The sequence below is a fragment of the Neoarius graeffei genome, chromosome 9 (genome assembly GCF_027579695.1).
Source record: "Neoarius graeffei isolate fNeoGra1 chromosome 9, fNeoGra1.pri, whole genome shotgun sequence".
NCBI lineage: Eukaryota > Metazoa > Chordata > Actinopteri > Siluriformes > Ariidae > Neoarius > Neoarius graeffei.
In genome coordinates this window covers 78,259,578-78,277,086 of record NC_083577.1, presented here as the reverse complement: position 1 = coordinate 78,277,086, position 17,509 = coordinate 78,259,578, and the positions used below count along the sequence as shown (strand labels likewise).

General features: G+C 41.5%; 1 protein-coding gene across 1 annotated transcript in view; it reads right to left on the bottom strand.

Annotated features, from left to right (window-relative positions):
- Positions 1–17,509, bottom strand: part of pfkla (phosphofructokinase, liver a) — an 87,518-nt gene that overhangs the window by 56,103 nt on the left and 13,906 nt on the right. Inside the window, exons 2-5 of the mRNA XM_060930331.1 lie at positions 16,938–17,011; positions 13,467–13,544; positions 6,459–6,648; positions 3,537–3,702 (exon numbers count right to left, since the gene is read on the bottom strand). Of these exons, the coding sequence (XP_060786314.1) occupies positions 3,537–3,702; positions 6,459–6,648; positions 13,467–13,544; positions 16,938–17,011 (508 nt within the window). The remainder of the gene's footprint in view (positions 1–3,536; positions 3,703–6,458; positions 6,649–13,466; positions 13,545–16,937; positions 17,012–17,509) is intronic.

Sequence of the window (17,509 nt, the reverse complement as noted above, 5' to 3'; positions counted from 1 at the left end):
TTAGAAGAACTTTTAAAGATTCTGAAAGAAGAAAGTGAACAAAGAGGGGTGAACATCAACAAGAAGAAAACAAGAGTGCTCTGAGAGCACAATATCCCCTGCTGGCAACTACGCCATAACTCTGGTAAAATGCGACTGAATTGAACGAAATTGCAGTATGCGTATTACTGACATATAACAAAGAATCCTGTCAAGTTTCATGAAATTCCTCCAAAAATTGTGAGAGGTGTTGATTTCAGAAGGTGAGTACCCTTCCTGGGATGGACAGACAGACGGATGGACGGACATCACCATGACACAATCCCCCTTCGGGCCTTTCGGCCAGGGGGGATAAAAATTGTGAAGGAAGTTGATTTCAGAAAGCAAGCGCACCTTGATGAAATTGCTAAAGGACAAGTTTGTTCATAATCAAGGGCATAACTCTGGGAAAATTTGCCCAAATTAAACGAAATTTCAATCTGCGTATAACTGTCATATAACAAAGCCTTTTGCCAAGTTTGATGAAATTCCTCCACAAATTGTCAGAGGAGTTGATTTCAGAAGAATGTACACTCGCTATAATATTTGCAAATGGATTTATTACAATATGTGTACTACTGACATACAGCAATGCCTTTTACCAAGTTTGGTGAAATTCCTCCAAAAATTGAGAGAGGAGTTGATTTCAGAAGGAAAACACACTCATGAAATTGTCAAATTATAATTTTGTTAATCAAGGACTGTAACTCTGGTAAAATGTGACCCAATTGAACAAAATTACAATGTGCGTATTAGCGACATATAACAAAGAATCCTGCCAAGTTTCATGAAATTCCTCCAAAAATTGTGAGAGGCATTGATTTCAAAAAGTGAGCACCCTTCCATGGACGGCCAGACGAAAATCGCCACAACATAATCCCCCTTCGGGCCTTTTGGCCAGCGGGGGATAACAAAAGTTATGGCATTCTCCAAAGATAAAATACCCCCAAAATGCAACATCATTCTTGATGGCGAAGAAATACAGCAAGTGGAACAGTTCAACTACAACCCCGATTCCAAAAAAGTTGGGACAAAGTACAAATTGTAAATAAAAACGGAATGCAATAATTTACAAATCTCAAAAACTGATATTGTATTCACAATAGAACATAGACAACATATCAAATGTCGAAAGTGAGACATTTTGAAATTTCATGCCAAATATTGGCTCATTTGAAATTTCATGACAGCAACACATCTCAAAAAAGTTGGGACAGGGGCAATAAGAGGCTGGAAAAGTTAAAGGTACAAAAAAGGAACAGCTGGAGGACCAAATTGCAACTCATTAGGTCAATTGGCAATAGGTCATTAACATGACTGGGTATAAAAAGAGCATCTTGGAGTGGCAGCGGCTCTCAGAAGTAAAGATGGGAAGAGGATCACCAATCCCCCTAATTCTGCGCCGACAAATAGTGGAGCAATATCAGAAAGGATTTCGACAGTGTAAAATTGCAAAGAGTTTGAACATATCATCATCTACAGTGCATTATATCATCAAAAGATTCAGAGAATCTGGAAGAATCTCTGTGCGTAAGGGTCAAGGCTGGAAAACCATACTGGGTGCCTGTGATCTTCGGGCCCTTAGACAGCACTGCATCACATACAGGCATGCTTCTGTATTGGAAATCACAAAATGGGCTCAGGAATATTTCCAGAGAACATTATCTGTGAACACAATTCACCGTGCCACCCGCCGTTGCCAGCTAAAACTCTATAGTTCAAAGAAGAAGCCGTATCTAAACATGATCCAGAAGCGCAGACGTCTTCTCTGGGCCAAGGCTCATTTAAAATGGACTGTGGCAAAGTGGAAAACTGTTCTGTGGTCAGACGAATCAAAATTTGAAGTTCTTTATGGAAATCAGGGACGCCGTGTCATTCGGACTAAAGAGGAGAAGGACGACCCAAGTTGTTATCAGCGCTCAGTTCAGAAGCCTGCATCTCTGATGGTATGGGGTTGCATTAGTGCGTGTGGCATGGGCAGCTTACACATCTGGAAAGACACCATCAATGCTGAAAGGTATATCCAGGTTCTAGAGCAACATATGCTCCCATCCAGACGACGTCTCTTTCAGGGAAGACCTTGCATTTTCCAACATGACAATGCCAAACCACATACTGCATCAATTACAGCATCATGGCTGCATAGAAGAAGGGTCCGGGTACTGAACTGGCCAGCCTGCAGTCCAGATCTTTCACCCATAGAAAACATTTGGCGCATCATAAAACGGAAGATACGACAAAAAAGACCTAAGACAGTTGAGCAACTAGAATCCTACATTAGACAAGAATGGGTTAACATTCCTATCCCTACACTTGAGCAACTTGTCTCCTCAGTCCCCAGACGTTTACAGACTGTTGTAAAGAGAAAAGGGGATGTCTCACAGTGGTAAACATGGCCTTGTCCCAACTTTGAGATGTGTTGTGTCATGAAATTTAAAATCACCTAATTTTTCTCTTTAAATGATACATTTTCTCAGTTTAAACATTTGATATGTCATCTATGTTCTATTCTGAATAAAATATGGATTTTTGAAACTTCCACATCATTGCATTCCGTTTTTATTTACAATTTGTACTTTGTCCCAACTTTTTTTGGAATCGGGGTTGTACCTTGGCAGCATCCTAAACCTAAGACTGCAGATGTAACACTGAAATCAGAAAACGGATCACAGTAGCAAAGAAGACATTTACAGGACATGTCAAGTACCCTCAAAAACAAAAACCTATCAGTGAACACAAAGAAAAGACTCATGAAATGCTACACATGGTCCATCTTGACCTATGGATGCGAGTCGTGGACACTGAGCAAACAAGATACGAGTCGCCTGGAAGCAATGGAGATGTGGATTTACTGTAAAATGAAGAGAACATCCTGGATCGAAAAAAGAACAAATGAAGTAGTGGAGTTGGTCAACGAAACAAGGAACTATCGAACTATCCGCCAAAGACAATCGAGGTTCGCTGGACATACAGTCAGAGAAAACGCAATTGAAAAATTATGCGTTGAACGAAGATTGGAGGGAAGAAAAAGTCGAGGAAGACAAAGAACCTTCTGCAGAGTCTGGCATTCGAAATGGGTATGAAAGCTGTGGACCTGTTATGGTTGACGTGGGCTGGAACTGGTTTCAAAAACATGGTTGCCAACGTCAGATTCTGATTTGGCACTTGAAGATACCACAAAACCCTCAGGAAAGTGTAAATGCCTAAAGTTCCTTTTTTTTTTTTAAAAACTGTATTGCCTCAGTGTTGGAAATTTGGATGAAATTGTAGATTTAAAGAGACATTTCTCTAACGTTAAAGGATGCAACGATGTTCATTACAAGTGTGTTTTGAGTAAAATGATTTACGTTTGAGTAAAAGTTTATCATTATTAATTATCACTGTGGTAAAGAAATATACGCTACAAATACAGTGGATAGAGGTTAGACTGTAAATCGCTCTACTATTCTGTCACATTCATATTCTGACTTTCTGCTTTATTTCCTCCCCTGGGTTGCAGTTACAGTGGAGCTGCTGACCTTATAGCAGTGGTGGTAATGGCGTCCACGATATCCATGATGCGATGGAGGGCCGAGTCCGCTCCGATGGTCATGTCAGTGCCACAGAAGTCGTTATCGATGGAGCCCACCAATCCCACGATGTTTAGGTGCCTGTACTGCTTTGCTGTCTCAGCAGCGATCCTGCCTAGAAAAAAGAACATTAGCAGTGTGTGCTGCTTGTTATGTACTTATACTGACCAGAAAAAAAACAACAACAACTTTACTTTGAGCTTTTCTGCTAACTTTGTAAAGTTTTCTGACATCGGGGTGTTCCTTCTCAAAAACCAGTGACATTTTTGGTCTTATTAACTTCAAGAGGGGAAAAAACAACACCCAAAACCTGAGTCTGCTGAGGAAATGACCGTTATAGACCGTTATATAAGAGATAACAAGGACTAAAGTGTCATGCAAACGTTTCACATCATCAACTGTAACTGTGAAGGGATTAAAAAAAAATCACACCTTCTTAGTTAGTGTTGATAAAGTGCTGTGGTATAAGACAAATAAAACACTTCAGGAAAATAATCAGCTTCATAGTTCAGTTCAGTTATCCCTTGATTGCGGAGGTCATGGGGTGCCATGCTAGACTGGGTGGTCAACACCTTCCACTGGTCACAGTCCTCTGTGAGGCAAAGGAGAGCATCAAGACTGCTGTCGGTCCAACTCTTGATGTCGTCCAACCAAGCCTTTCTTGGTCTGCCTCGTTGGCGCTTGCCTTCTACTGTGCCTTGGAGAATTGAACTTCATAGTAGAAATTCAAATTCGTACAAATTTCATCTCTCTGATAAAAGAAGCTAATGTTGGTCTAACTGCCTGTGCTACATGGTTTCTCATCTCATCTCATTATCTGTAGCCATTTTATCCTGTTCTACAGGGTCGCAGGCAAGCTGGAGCCTATCCCAGCTGACTACGGGCGAAAGGCGGGGTACACTCTGGACAAGTCGCCAGGTCATCACAGGGCTGACACATAGACACAGACAACCATTCACACTCACACTCACACCTACGGTCAATTTAGAGTCACCAGTTAACCTAACCTGCATGTCTTTGGACTGTGGGGGAAACCGGAGCACCCGGAGGAAACCCACGCGGACACGGGGAGAACATGCAAACTCCACACAGAAAGGCCCTCGCCGGCCACGGGGCTCGAACCCGGACCTTCTTGCTGTGAGGCGACAGCGCTAACCACTACACCACCGTGCCGCTCTGCTACATGGTTTAAATTAAACAAATGATCTTTGAACGTTAAAAAAACCCCTAATTTGATCATTTTCAGTGGTAAAAAGACGCATCCCAAAGATCTATCTAAAATCATCATCAAGTCTACGGAGATGCCTCAAGTGTCATCTACAAGATTCTTGGGAATTACTGTTGATGAAAGTTTGAGTTGGAGAGAACACACAGATCGAGTTCGTAAAAAAGTGAATAAAATGAGTCGGTATAATAAGGGAGGGTCAGTCATCTTGTTTCTATAAACTGTCTCCTTCCTCCAGTTTCATTTATCCTTATCTTTCTTATTGTAATATAGTTTGGGCAAGTACTTTTCCTACCACCCTTCACAAAATTCTGGTCCTCTAGAAACGTTTTGTTGGAATCGCAACGTGATCAGAATCATATGTTGCATCTAATCCCTTATTTAAACAAGAGTGCGCCGAGAGCACAATATCCCTCGCTATAATATTTGCAAACGGATTTATTACAATATGTGTACTACCGACATACAGCAATGCCTTTTACCAGGTTTGATGAAATTCCTCCAAAAATTGTGAGAGGAGTTGATTTCAGAAGGCAAACACACTCTCATGAAATTGTCAAAGTATAATTTTATTAATCAAGGGCTATAACTCTGGTAAAACGTGACCTAATTTAACAAACTTATAATATGCGTATTACCGACATATAACAACGAATCCTGCCAAGTTTCATGAAATTACTCCAAAAATTGAGAGAGGAGCTGATTTCAGAAGGTGAGCACCCTTCCCGGGACGGACAGAAATCGCCACGATGTAATTCCCCTTCGGGCTTTTCGGCCAGTGGGGGATAAAAAGCATAAGGTATCGTGACTATATTGTCTGGTGCGGTTATATGTAATACTCTGTTGTGTAATTTTCTCTCATCTATAAACCAAATTAGATTGGCCTACATGTAGAAAATGTAACAAAATACGTAGACTTGAACACGATACTGTTAAACTCCCCTCAACATGTCTTTTACAATCGTTTACCCCGCCATGGGCAATACTAAAGTCACTGTTCCAAACAGTACGGTGTGCAACATCGGGATTATTTTATCCCTGTTAAGCAAAGGGACACTTTCATGTAGTCTGAGGTGACGTGAGTTTTGGATTTTGTTTTTTAGGGGCATGATGCTCCTGGATACACTGAACTGATGGACTCTCGGTCTGGGAAAGATGATGTAAAGCCCGCCCACACAGAGCACTGATTGGTCTACTGAACAAGACAAAGCAATCAGGATGCACTCTCTCTCTCTGTCTCTCTCTCTCTCTGGCGCACGCGCATGCTCTTGCTGACTCGCTGTAGATTCCGGGATACTGTATCTAATTTTTGGGGAACTGCTATGAATAGTCGGGAGACTTCCAGAACTTCTGGGAGAGTTGGGAATAATTCAAATTGTCCCATCGGATAGGCAGATGCACATTTGACTTGTCCGGATCAAACATTTTGTTGTCCCGGACAGTCGGACTACCATTATTGTCAAGTTCTGTAAGTGCAAACCACTGACAGCCACTCAATAAATCAGGGTGGATAAGGTTTACCAAGCCTTCCTGGATTTGAAGTTTGATGCCAGCAAACCAATCAAAGTAGACCTTTGGAGCAGAAAATGAAAAGATTCTCGAAAACAAGTATGGGTTTATTTATCGGTTGCAGGAGTAATGCGTACCTTTGGCTTCCAGCTCGGCGAGTAGTCCGCTCCACTCACTTCGGAAGATGTTAGCTCCAGTAAGGCTGCCATCACCGCCACACACACAGAGGTTGGTGATCCCACGTTTCACAAGGTTAAAGGCGGCAGCCAGACGGCCGTCCCGTGTGGTAAAGGCTTTACAGCGAGCGCTGCCTATCACTGTCCCACCCTGAAGAAAAGATCTGCATCAAACTAACAAATTGAGTGCATTCCAGTGTAGTTAAAAAGCTGAGACTTTCTCATGTTCTCCATGGAGCAACGAGCAGGACTGAGCAATCCAGCCCTCTTAAAGCCATGCCTTGCTTTCCACCAAAGCCAGTGCGCACAAACAAGCTAGGCTTGCAAATACTGAAACTAATGCAACTCGAGTGAGCAGCTAAAGACAGGAAATACATTAAAGGAAAAACCAACAAAGAAAGATGTCAGAAATATACACTGGTGTAGAGTCTACATGTCTCTGGAACTGTACTGGAAGGATGAACACCATGACTCCAAAAGATATTCTCTCAATTAGTGTTTTGATGACGATCTAGGGGCGGCACGGTGGTGTAGTGGTTAGCGCTGTCGCCTCACAGCAAGAAGGTCCGGGTTTGAGCCCCATGGCCGGCGAGGGCCTTTCTGTGTGGAGTTTGCATGTTCTCCCTGTGTCCGCGTGGGTTTCCTCCGGGTGCTCCGGTTTCCCCCACAGTCCAAAGACATGCAGGTTAGGTTAACTGGTGACTCTAAATTGACCGTAGGTGTGAATGTGAGTGTGAATGGTTGTCTGTGTCTATGTGTCAGCCCTGTGATGACCTGGCGACTTGTCCAGGGTGTACCCCGCCTTTCGCCCGTAGTCAGCTGGGATAGGCTCCAGCTTGCCTGCGACCCTGTAGAAGGATAAAGCGGCTAGAGATAATGAGATGAGATGACGATCTAAAAGCTCCCATAGGTGTGCAGATAGGTTGAAGTCAAGTGACTAAAGTCCATCGCACGAGATTGACATCATTTTCATCCTCATCAAGCCATTCAGTGAAACTTTGTGCCCCGCTGATGGGGGCAGAGTCATCCTGGAACACATTATGATAGGATCAAGGTGACCAATCAGAATAACTTTGTATTAACCTGCAGTGAATTTTCACTCTGAGAGGAACCCAAACCAGATCGGCACAATGTCTCCTACTGCAAAACTGAGCCACTGTTTTTATCCCGTCATTCTTCACCCACTTGTACAAAGCAGGAATAAATATCAAAACCACAAGCGCAGATAAACCGAAAGAAATACTTCAATATTTTACCAGCTAAACTCGCTCTACTCCATGTGTAGTGTCCGTGAAATTACAAGCCCCATTTCCAGAAAAGCTGGGATATTTTCCAAAATGCAATAAAAACAAAAATCTGTCATTTGTTAATTCGGGTGAATCTTTATTTAAAGGTACAAAGAAAGGATTTTCAATAGTTTTACTGATCAGCTTAAGTGTATTTTGTAAATATAAATGAAGTTAGAATTTGATGCCTACAACACACTCCAAAAAAGTTGGGACAAAGGCAAAATAAGACTGAAAAGTTGATAGGATAGTCAAATTTTGGCTATCCATTTTGGACGATTCCACAAAAAGCAGGTTAATTGCTAACATGATTGGGTATAAAAGGAGCAGCACCAAAGGCCCAGGCCAGGCTTGTAGTACTCGAGTCCGACTCGTGCCCTAATTTTAAGGACTCGTGACTCGACTCTGACTTGAGCACTGATGACTCGGACTGGTGCATTAATTGCATTTGGACTCGTAAATTGGAGACGAGGACTTGGATTTTTTCTTTATTTTTTGCAACATGCCATAATAATTTGGCACAAGATATTTAGATCTACATTAATTTTGTACAAGAGTGTCACACCTGCGCACCTTGGCGTGTGCATCAGATAGACTCTCGGGTGTGCTACGGACCGCGCACGCGCCAAGCGGACTCTCACATGCTCTGTAAACAATTCGCACTTGCACAGGATTAAGGCGCAGTCAGTGCGCCGATATAAAAACTGTGAAAACACATTGACTTTGTGAAGTATTGAGTTGCGTTACTGATACATTACGGAGCCTTATTTCCTTGTTTGGTTTCCTGATCCCTGATTTTCTGTTTCTTGTCTTTGATTCTGCCGAGCCTACGATAGCCTGTTTGTGCCTCGCTCGACCTATTGCCTGTTTCACCGTTTTATGATTTTGCCTGCCGTTCTGGATTGTTTACCGTCTTCACTTGTATTAATAAACACACCTTCTGCACTTCCATCCATCTCCCAACCATCTCTGACAGAATACTTCACACTCCCTGATAAAGAGAAGCACATTCACCTGTTCATATGTCATGTTCAGGAACAAACTAATGTTAATGGCGCTAAAACAGACACCGTCAAATGGTGCGGTTGGAGTCTTGTTCTTGGACTCGACTCAGATCAACAGTGGGCTCGATTCGGACTCGACATTTTTTAATGACTTAGACTTGACTTGAACACCGGGGGCTCGAGACTGGACTCGGACTCGAGGTTTAGTGACTCGACTACAACACTGGCTCAGGCTTTGCAAGCAAGGATGGGTCATGGCTCACCTTTTGGTTCCAAAATTTGTGAGAGAATTGTTAGTCAATTCAAAAAGAATGTTTCGCAACACAAGACTGCAGAAAATTTATGCCTTTCAAAATCTACTTACTTACTTAACTTTATCCATCCACTTCTACCTCTAGGGCATCATGGGGAGGTAGAGATGTCAGTCCTTTGCTAGCTGCATGGCCTGCTGCAGTGTCATTCCATGGTTCCGAAGAATGTCTCCGACTCCGTCTATCCATCTGCGGCGGGGCCTCCCTCTGGCTCTGTAGCCAGAGTACCTGGTGTTATAGGCCCACAGGGCTGGCTGGTTGGGTGGTGTTCTCATCAAGTGCCCGAACCATCTGAGCTGATGCTGTGCTATATACTGGCTGACAGGAGTGGCACCAACTGTCTTCCTTACAGTATTTCTTCAGTCCTGATCTTATCTATTCTGGTTTTTCTGGCTGCTCTCCGGAGGCATTGCATCTCACATACTGTGAGTTTTCTCTGCTGGGCCTTGTTTAGAGCCCATGTCTGGCATTGGTAGGTGAGAGTGGGGACGAAGATAGTGTTAATCAGACTGGCTTTGGTTTCCATTGGTATGTTCAGGTGCTTCAGGAGGGGTACTAGTTGGTAGCTGACTGTGTTTGCATTTTGTGTTCTAATTTCTATTTCTCTGTCAAGCTTCCCATCTTCCATGAAGATGCTCCCTAGGTACTTAAACTCTGTGTTCAAAATCTACAGGACTTAATATTGTGAAAAGATTCAAGGCATTCAGAGACATCTCAGTGCGTAAAGGGCAAGGTTAGAAACCACTGTTGAATGTGTGTGACCTTCAAGCCCTCAGGTAGCACTGCCTGAGAAACGGTCATGCTAATGTGACAAATTTGCCACATGGGCTTGGAAGTACTTTGGAAAACTGTCGTCACTTAACAGAGTCCACCACTGCATCCAGAAACACAACCTGAAACTGTATTATGCAAGGAAGAAGCCATTAATCTATGCAGAAACACCACCGATTGCTCTGGGCCTGAACTTATCTCTGAAGGATTGAAAGACAGTGGAAATGTGTGCTGTGATCAGATGAGTCCACATTTCAGCTTGTTTTCAGGAAAACTGGACATCGAGTTCTCCGTGCCAAAGGTGAACACGACCATCTAGTTTGTTATCAGAGAAAGGTGCAAAAGCCAGCATCTGTGATGATGGGGGGGGGGAATCAGTGCCCACAGCATGGGGGAGTTGCATGTGTGTGAAGGTACCATTGATGCAAAGATGCATCAATCAAAGATGTTGCCATCAAGGTGACATCTCTTCCTGGGAAGTTCATGCTTATTTGAGCAGGACAATGGCAGGCCTCATTTTGGATGGGCTACAACAGCGTGGCTTTGTTGACAGAGTGCATGTGCTTGACTGGCCTGCTGCCAGTCCAGATCTGTCTTCTATTGAGAATATATGGCACTTCATGAAGAAGAGAATCAGATAACAACCACAGACTGTTGAGCAGCTGAAGTCTTGTATCAAGCAAGAATGAACAAAAATTCCAATTGCAAAACTGCAACAATTAGTATCATTAGTTCTCATACGATTAAATTGTTATTAAAAGGAAAGGTGATGTCACACAATGGTAACAATGCCTCTGTCCCAACTTTTATTGAGTGTGTTACAGGCATCAAATTCTAAATTCGTTTATATTAACAAAATACAATGAAGTTGGTCAGTAAAATGATTCAAAATTGTTTCTTTGCATGTGTGAATTAACAAATTGCAGATTTTTTGTTGGGGTTCATTGCATTTTGGAAAATATCCCAACTTTTCTGGAAATAGGGTCAGTACAACAGACAAGAATTTTGACACATTTGACGATGGACAGAAAACAAGCAAATGTCTATTCGAAACTCAGTTATAATAGAAGTCTATAATGAAAGGAACTAAATTCTCTCAACTTGCAAAGGTTTTTGTAAAATCTCCAGTCAGTGGTATAATTTGGAAATTCTAAATAAATAAATAAATAAATATTGGGGGGGGGGAACCCAATTGTTTGTTGGTTTTCAGCACATTTTACTTGCAGTTTACTTACTTTTTACTCAATTTATTACTTATTACTATTTTAAAGGTAGACTACCTTTCAGATTTTAAGTGTAGGTCATAAAAAGAATTTTCCCCGACACCCAATTCTTTTTGTTTAATGGACTGAAAGCTACTGAACTCAAATCACAGACTTCCAATTTTATTATTATTATTTATTTATTTATTTATTTTTAGTAGAACAATTCATGAATTTAGGGCCACATGGCCCTACAGCAAGTTCTCCGCTATTTTTTCCTGCTTCACCATGACGCAATACAAGATACTACGTCATGCATCACGTGGTGGTCTTTCCCTGTTCGCGCAAGGCATTGTGGGATACAAATTTGAAAGAAGAGAGAAAAATGGAGGACGCGAGCGTGAGAATGAAACCTAAAAGACCGACTACAGTAACAGAAAGTGAGAAGAAAAGACGTCATGTTATATACCAGGGGTGGCCAACCAGTCGGAGCCCAAGAGCCACAATTCTTACTGTGTTACGGCAAAGAGCCACATCGGCACATGAACATGGGCACACAAATATTACCCTTCCTTCTGCGCGTGCGGACACACACACACACACACACACACACACACACACACACACACACACACACACACACACACACACACACAGCCACATTGATGTCACACTCCAACTTAACCAATGCCCCACACCAACATGATAATGATACATTTACTGCAGTACCAAGACCACAGGCCAGTCATTTTCAACAGTGGCGACTGGTGAAGAAAATTGTAGGTGGGGCACAAAGGCAGACATTGTTTACATGTGTGAATTCCCCCCATTGGGGGGGTTCCGGGGGGCCTCCCCCGAAAAATTTTGGATTTCTTAGATGCAATTTCCTGTATTCTAGTGCATTTTGGAGTTACCTGTTTAACATCGAAAATGCAAAAGCCATTTTGATTCAGCTTGAATTCTCAATTGCATGACCTGCACAAGACCTGCATTCAAATAAATAAGTATTCAAATAAATACAGTCAGTCGGAAAATGGAAATTACAAAGTGCTAATTTAATTTCCTCAAACAGTACAAGCTCCATAGGCACTGGGAACAGTGATCAGTGCAAGTGCAAATATAGATAAAATATAATACAATGCTCAAATTTTTGAAAGAAGAACACACACGCACACACACAAATTGATAACTGGAAAACAAATGAACAAATACATAATGTATATACACTACATGCCAAAAGTTTGGACACACCTTCTCATTCAATGTGTTCTGTGTTCTCATGACTATTTACACTTACAGTATACTCTACTCTCACTCAAGGCATCAAAACTGAATGAGCACTCACCCACTACTCAGGCTTGTGCGCCCAAACGCACCTGCGCATTTGTCATGATGTGAAAATACCGTAATGAAACCAAGCGAAGCACCTTTAATAAAATAACCGTAATTAACTGCAGTGAAGCGAAAACGCACATAAAACCACAAACGAACACCAACTTGGACGTGAAGGTGAGAGCCGCATGACACCAGGCAAAGAGCCGCATGCGGCTCGCGAGCCGCGGGTTGGCCACCTATGTTATATACGAAGGAAAGGAAACGCAGGACCAAATTAATAAATATCGGCACTCAGCGAGCACCTCGGTGTGATCAGCTGTTTGTTTAGTGACAGAATGATGGAACTGTCAGTGTATGGTCAAAAGTAAACCTGTAGATGGCAGTAATGCAACACTGTGGATGCCAGCTGCTGTAAAACCCAAAAGAAGAAGAAGGTGGTAAACCTGCGCATGCGCACACACGGACTTCCTCTGTCTGCTTGACTGCGCGAAGCGAGCGATTGCATGCACATTATTTGCTTGGGAATCCTCTCGAATTAAATAACTTCCCAGCCACAGAACAGAATGGCCTGCTATTTTGTGAGATATTACAGAAATAAACATGTATCACAATGACCAAATTTCAGAGGGAACTAAATTTCACTGATTTTATGAAATCAAAAGGCCGTCTCGCTTTAATCTACATATAAACAGCTTTGGTAGGACATTTGTCTCATGCCTGTCTCAAACCTTTATTAAGACTTTTATTAGATTATAGTAATTATAACTTTATATTACTGTTATGTAGTTGTGCATTTAAAATGTTGATTCATGAAATACTATAAATGCCCTTAGACTTCCATGATACGCAAGTTTCCAGTGATGAGTTCTGGAAAAGAACCAGATGGAAAAGGGGAAAGAAAAAAAACCCATTCAGTTTCCAGAGGAAACCAGGTTTTACATTTCACAAAGCTGAAACTCTGTACAGAATAAGGAGGCAGTGTGTAATTTCAGTCTATAACATCATTAGACATTGAACGTAAATGCATTAAAACTGAACACGTTCATGAAGTGATTTTTACCAGCTGGATGATGTTGGTTACGCTGTGCCAGTGAGCCAGTTTGATGTTGTCTCCTCCATCCACCAGACCCTGGTACCCCTGGATAACATCAACAGCACATCACGGCTAAGCCAGCATCGAACACTGGCTTACATGCACATTAAAACATTCCCAGATATACAGTGCTGAGCGTAAATGAGTCCACCCCCTTTGAAAAGTAACATTTTAAACAATATCTCAATGAACACAAACAATTTCCAAAATGTTGACAAGACAAAGTTTAATATAACATCTGTTTAACTTATAACGTTAAAATAAGGTTAATAATATAACTTAGATTACACATTTTTTTAGTTTTACTCAAATTAGGGTGGTGCAAAAATGAGTACACCCCACAACAAAAACTACTACATCTAGTACTTTGTATGGCCTCCATGATTTTTAATGACAGCACCAAGTCTTCTAGGCATGGAATGAACAAGTTGGCGACATTTTGCAACATCAATCTTTTTCCATTCTTCAACAATGACCTCTTTTAGTGACTGGATGCTGGATGGAGAGTGATGCTCAACTTGTCTCTTCAGAATTCCCCATAGGTGTTCGATTGGGTTCAGATCAGGAGACATACTTGGCCACTGAATCACTTTCACCCTGTTCTTCTTCAGAAATCCAACAGTGACTTTAGATGTGTGTTTAGTCATGTTGGAAAAGTGCATGGCGGCCAAGGGCACGGAGTGATGGTAGCATCTTCTCTTTCAGTATAGATCAATACGTCTGTGAATTCATGATGCCATCAGTGAAATGCAGCTCCCTGACACCAGCAGCACTCATACAGCCCCACATAAGGGCACTGCCACCACCATGTTTCTCTGTAGGCACCATGCGTTTTTCTTTGTATTCCTCACCTTTGCGACGCCATACAGTTTTGAAGCCATCAGTTCCAAAAACATTTATCTTGGTCTCATCACTCCAGAGTATAGAGTCCCAGTAGACTTCATCTTTGTCAGCATGGGCCCTGGCAAACTCTAGGTGGGCTTTTTTGTGCCTGGGCTTTAGGAGAGGCTTCTTTCTTGGACGGCATCCGCGCATGCCATTCCTCTGCAGTGTACGCCGTATTGTGTCATGGGAAATAGTCACCCCAGTTTGGCTTTCTACTTCTTTAGATAACTGCAGTGAACTTGTGTGCTGATTTTCTTCAACCCTTCTCATCAGAAGACACTCCTGTCGAGGTGTTAACTTCCGTGGACGACCTGGACGTCTCTGTGAGATGGTTGCAGTTCCATCTTTCTTAAATTTTTGTACTACTTTTGCTACAGTATTCTGACTGATAAGTAAAGCTTTGCTGATCTTCTTGTAGCCTTCACCTTTGTGGTGTAAAGAAATGATTTTCTTTGGGGAATTCTGAAGAGACCAGTTGAGCATCACTCTCCATCCAGCATCCAGTCACTAAAAGAGGTCATTGTTGAAGAATGGAAAAAGATTGATGTTGCAAAATGTCGCCAACTTGTTCATTCGATGCCTAGAAGACTTGGTGCTGTCATTAAAAATCATGGAGGCCATACAAAGTACTAGATGTAGTAGTTGTTGTTGTGGGGTGTACTCATTTTTGCACCACCCTAATTTTGAGTAAAACTGAAAAAATGTGTAATCTAAGTTATATTATTAACCTTACTTTCACGTTATAAGTTAAACAGATGTTATATTAAACTTTGTCTTGTCAACATTTTGGAAATTGTTTGTGTTCATTGAGATATTGTTTAAAATGTTACTTTTCAAAGGGGGTGCACTCATTTACGCTCAGCACTGTACGTACAAGGTTCAACCGCAGGTCTGTGGTATGAGCTTCATTTCTGAAGATCAAATTTTACTTAGGTCATTTCTGTACAATTATAATATTCAGAGTGTACACCATACCCACTAATGTCTTAATCCAAACGCTGTGGGTTAAATCAATCAGAGAGTCCGGCTTCGACTTACGGTCATGTTGATGATACACACACATCACAATTTTTACTTTTGTAAACAAATAGCAATAAACACAGCGGGCCATGTTAGGAAAGAATTTACTGAGAAACCAGATTCAAATAGATTTTAATGGAGTTATAAGAACAGTAGTGACAATGCTCAGAAAAATATAACAAATGTTCAAATATTGCAATATCATACGGTATTGTCATAACGCCCATGCTTACCTCAGTCTAACATTTAAAATGAATTTAATGCCCCTAAACCCCACTTTTTTCCTTGTACAAAGCAACAATCATGTTGTTGACTGACCATGTGTTTTCTCAAACCATAGCTGATCCAAAAGGCCATAAATTGATGGAAAATCAATAAAAATCAGCCGATTTTCACGGAATCTGCCGAGACTGATCTGGAAGATCCCCAAGGGGTGCGTGACGTCACACGTGTAACAAGGATCCAGGTGTCAGTTTCGTTCCCGTGCACAACAGTGGTTAGACCAGTCTCAATATGGAATCACGTTCCAGAGAGAATTCTGATCATGATTGGGATTCTTATATGTCAGATGAAGGGGCAGATGATTATCAAGGATATTCCGGGGTAAATGGTTCTTTTCGAGCCCCCAAGACGAGAAACAGATCCCAGTTCACGACAGTCCCGCTCACCACCGATAGCGCACCACCAGCCAGAGAGAATCGGCAACACAGATCGGTTTGTGGATTTTTATTCTAAGCTGGCTGCTGCAAAATACAGGGAAAATATTTACACGTACCTCAATAAATGCAGAAATACTCGTATAATCTTTAAAATGTACACTACTTCGTAATTATTGAAAGAAAATATGAAGTGGGCGATAATAGCGGAATCGACGAACTGTCCAAATGTCAGATCAAATGTCATTTATTAAAATCAACGGGTTTCTTTTTCGCTCCAGTAATTCCCATGTGGTCGTTCTTATGGTGATGAACACTTGAAGAATCAGATTTATTATTAGTAAGCGACATGAAATCTGCTCGCTTCGTTTGCACAAACTTCACCCACTGTCGCTTTAGATTAGTGTCATTTCTTGGAAATTTGTGAACTGAATGTCCTGTTGTATATGGATTTGAACATCCAAACGCAATGCAGCACTTTTACATCGTTATTTTTGTAAGATTACATCAACAATATCCAATTTCCAGTGAGTAAACAAGCATCGAGTCAGATAAACGGAAATGACACAGATAACCAGACCGGGGTTCCACAAGTGACGTCATGCGAGATTAGCCCTGGAGTATGGCTGCCTTTTTCTGGGATCCGGAAGCCGCGATTTATCGATAGTTTTGTGCTTGATGATAAAATAAATAATTTATATTATTATTTCCCCCCGTATTATTAATTCATTTTTGTCGTTACTAATGATAGTCATTTTAAAGCATTACAATAAGGCATTACATACACTTAAAAAAAAAAAAAACTATTTTGAACCTCTGTTTCCTCTCGTATTAAAAGAGGTAAGGAGAGAAAGCATTTAGCAGATTTAGGAAATACCTCATAAATCAGATACACCTTGGCTCCAACATATATACCCATCCGAGTGACGGCACGGACAGCGGCATTCATACCTGAGACAGGAGAAACAAAACACAACATTTATTCTATCGCATGTTCATTCTTCACTGTTTAACAGTCTTTAAGCACTCGCACTTACTCCAGCCTGTGTGTTTAGTTGTGGCTATCTGATCATCTTTAGTGCTGCGCTTAAATTTTATTCGGATTCGTTTGTTAGAAAAAACATCTGCCATTTAAATAAATGTAAATCGAATGGGCAGGTTTTCATGTTACAGTCACTGTCGTATTTTGAAGAACATTAATGTTTTTAATATTTATTCGTATAAATATACAGGTGTTTATTTTTTTGGGGCTTTTTTCACCTTTATTGGATAGGACAGTGTAGAGACAGGAAATGAGTGGGAGAGAGAGACGGGATCGGGAAATGACCTCGGGTCGGAATCGAACCCGGGTCCCCGGATTTATGGTATGGCGCCTTATCCACCTGAGCCACAACACCCCCAATATACAGGTGTTTATCGAAAATCGTGCGCATTCGTTGGCCAAGAAAT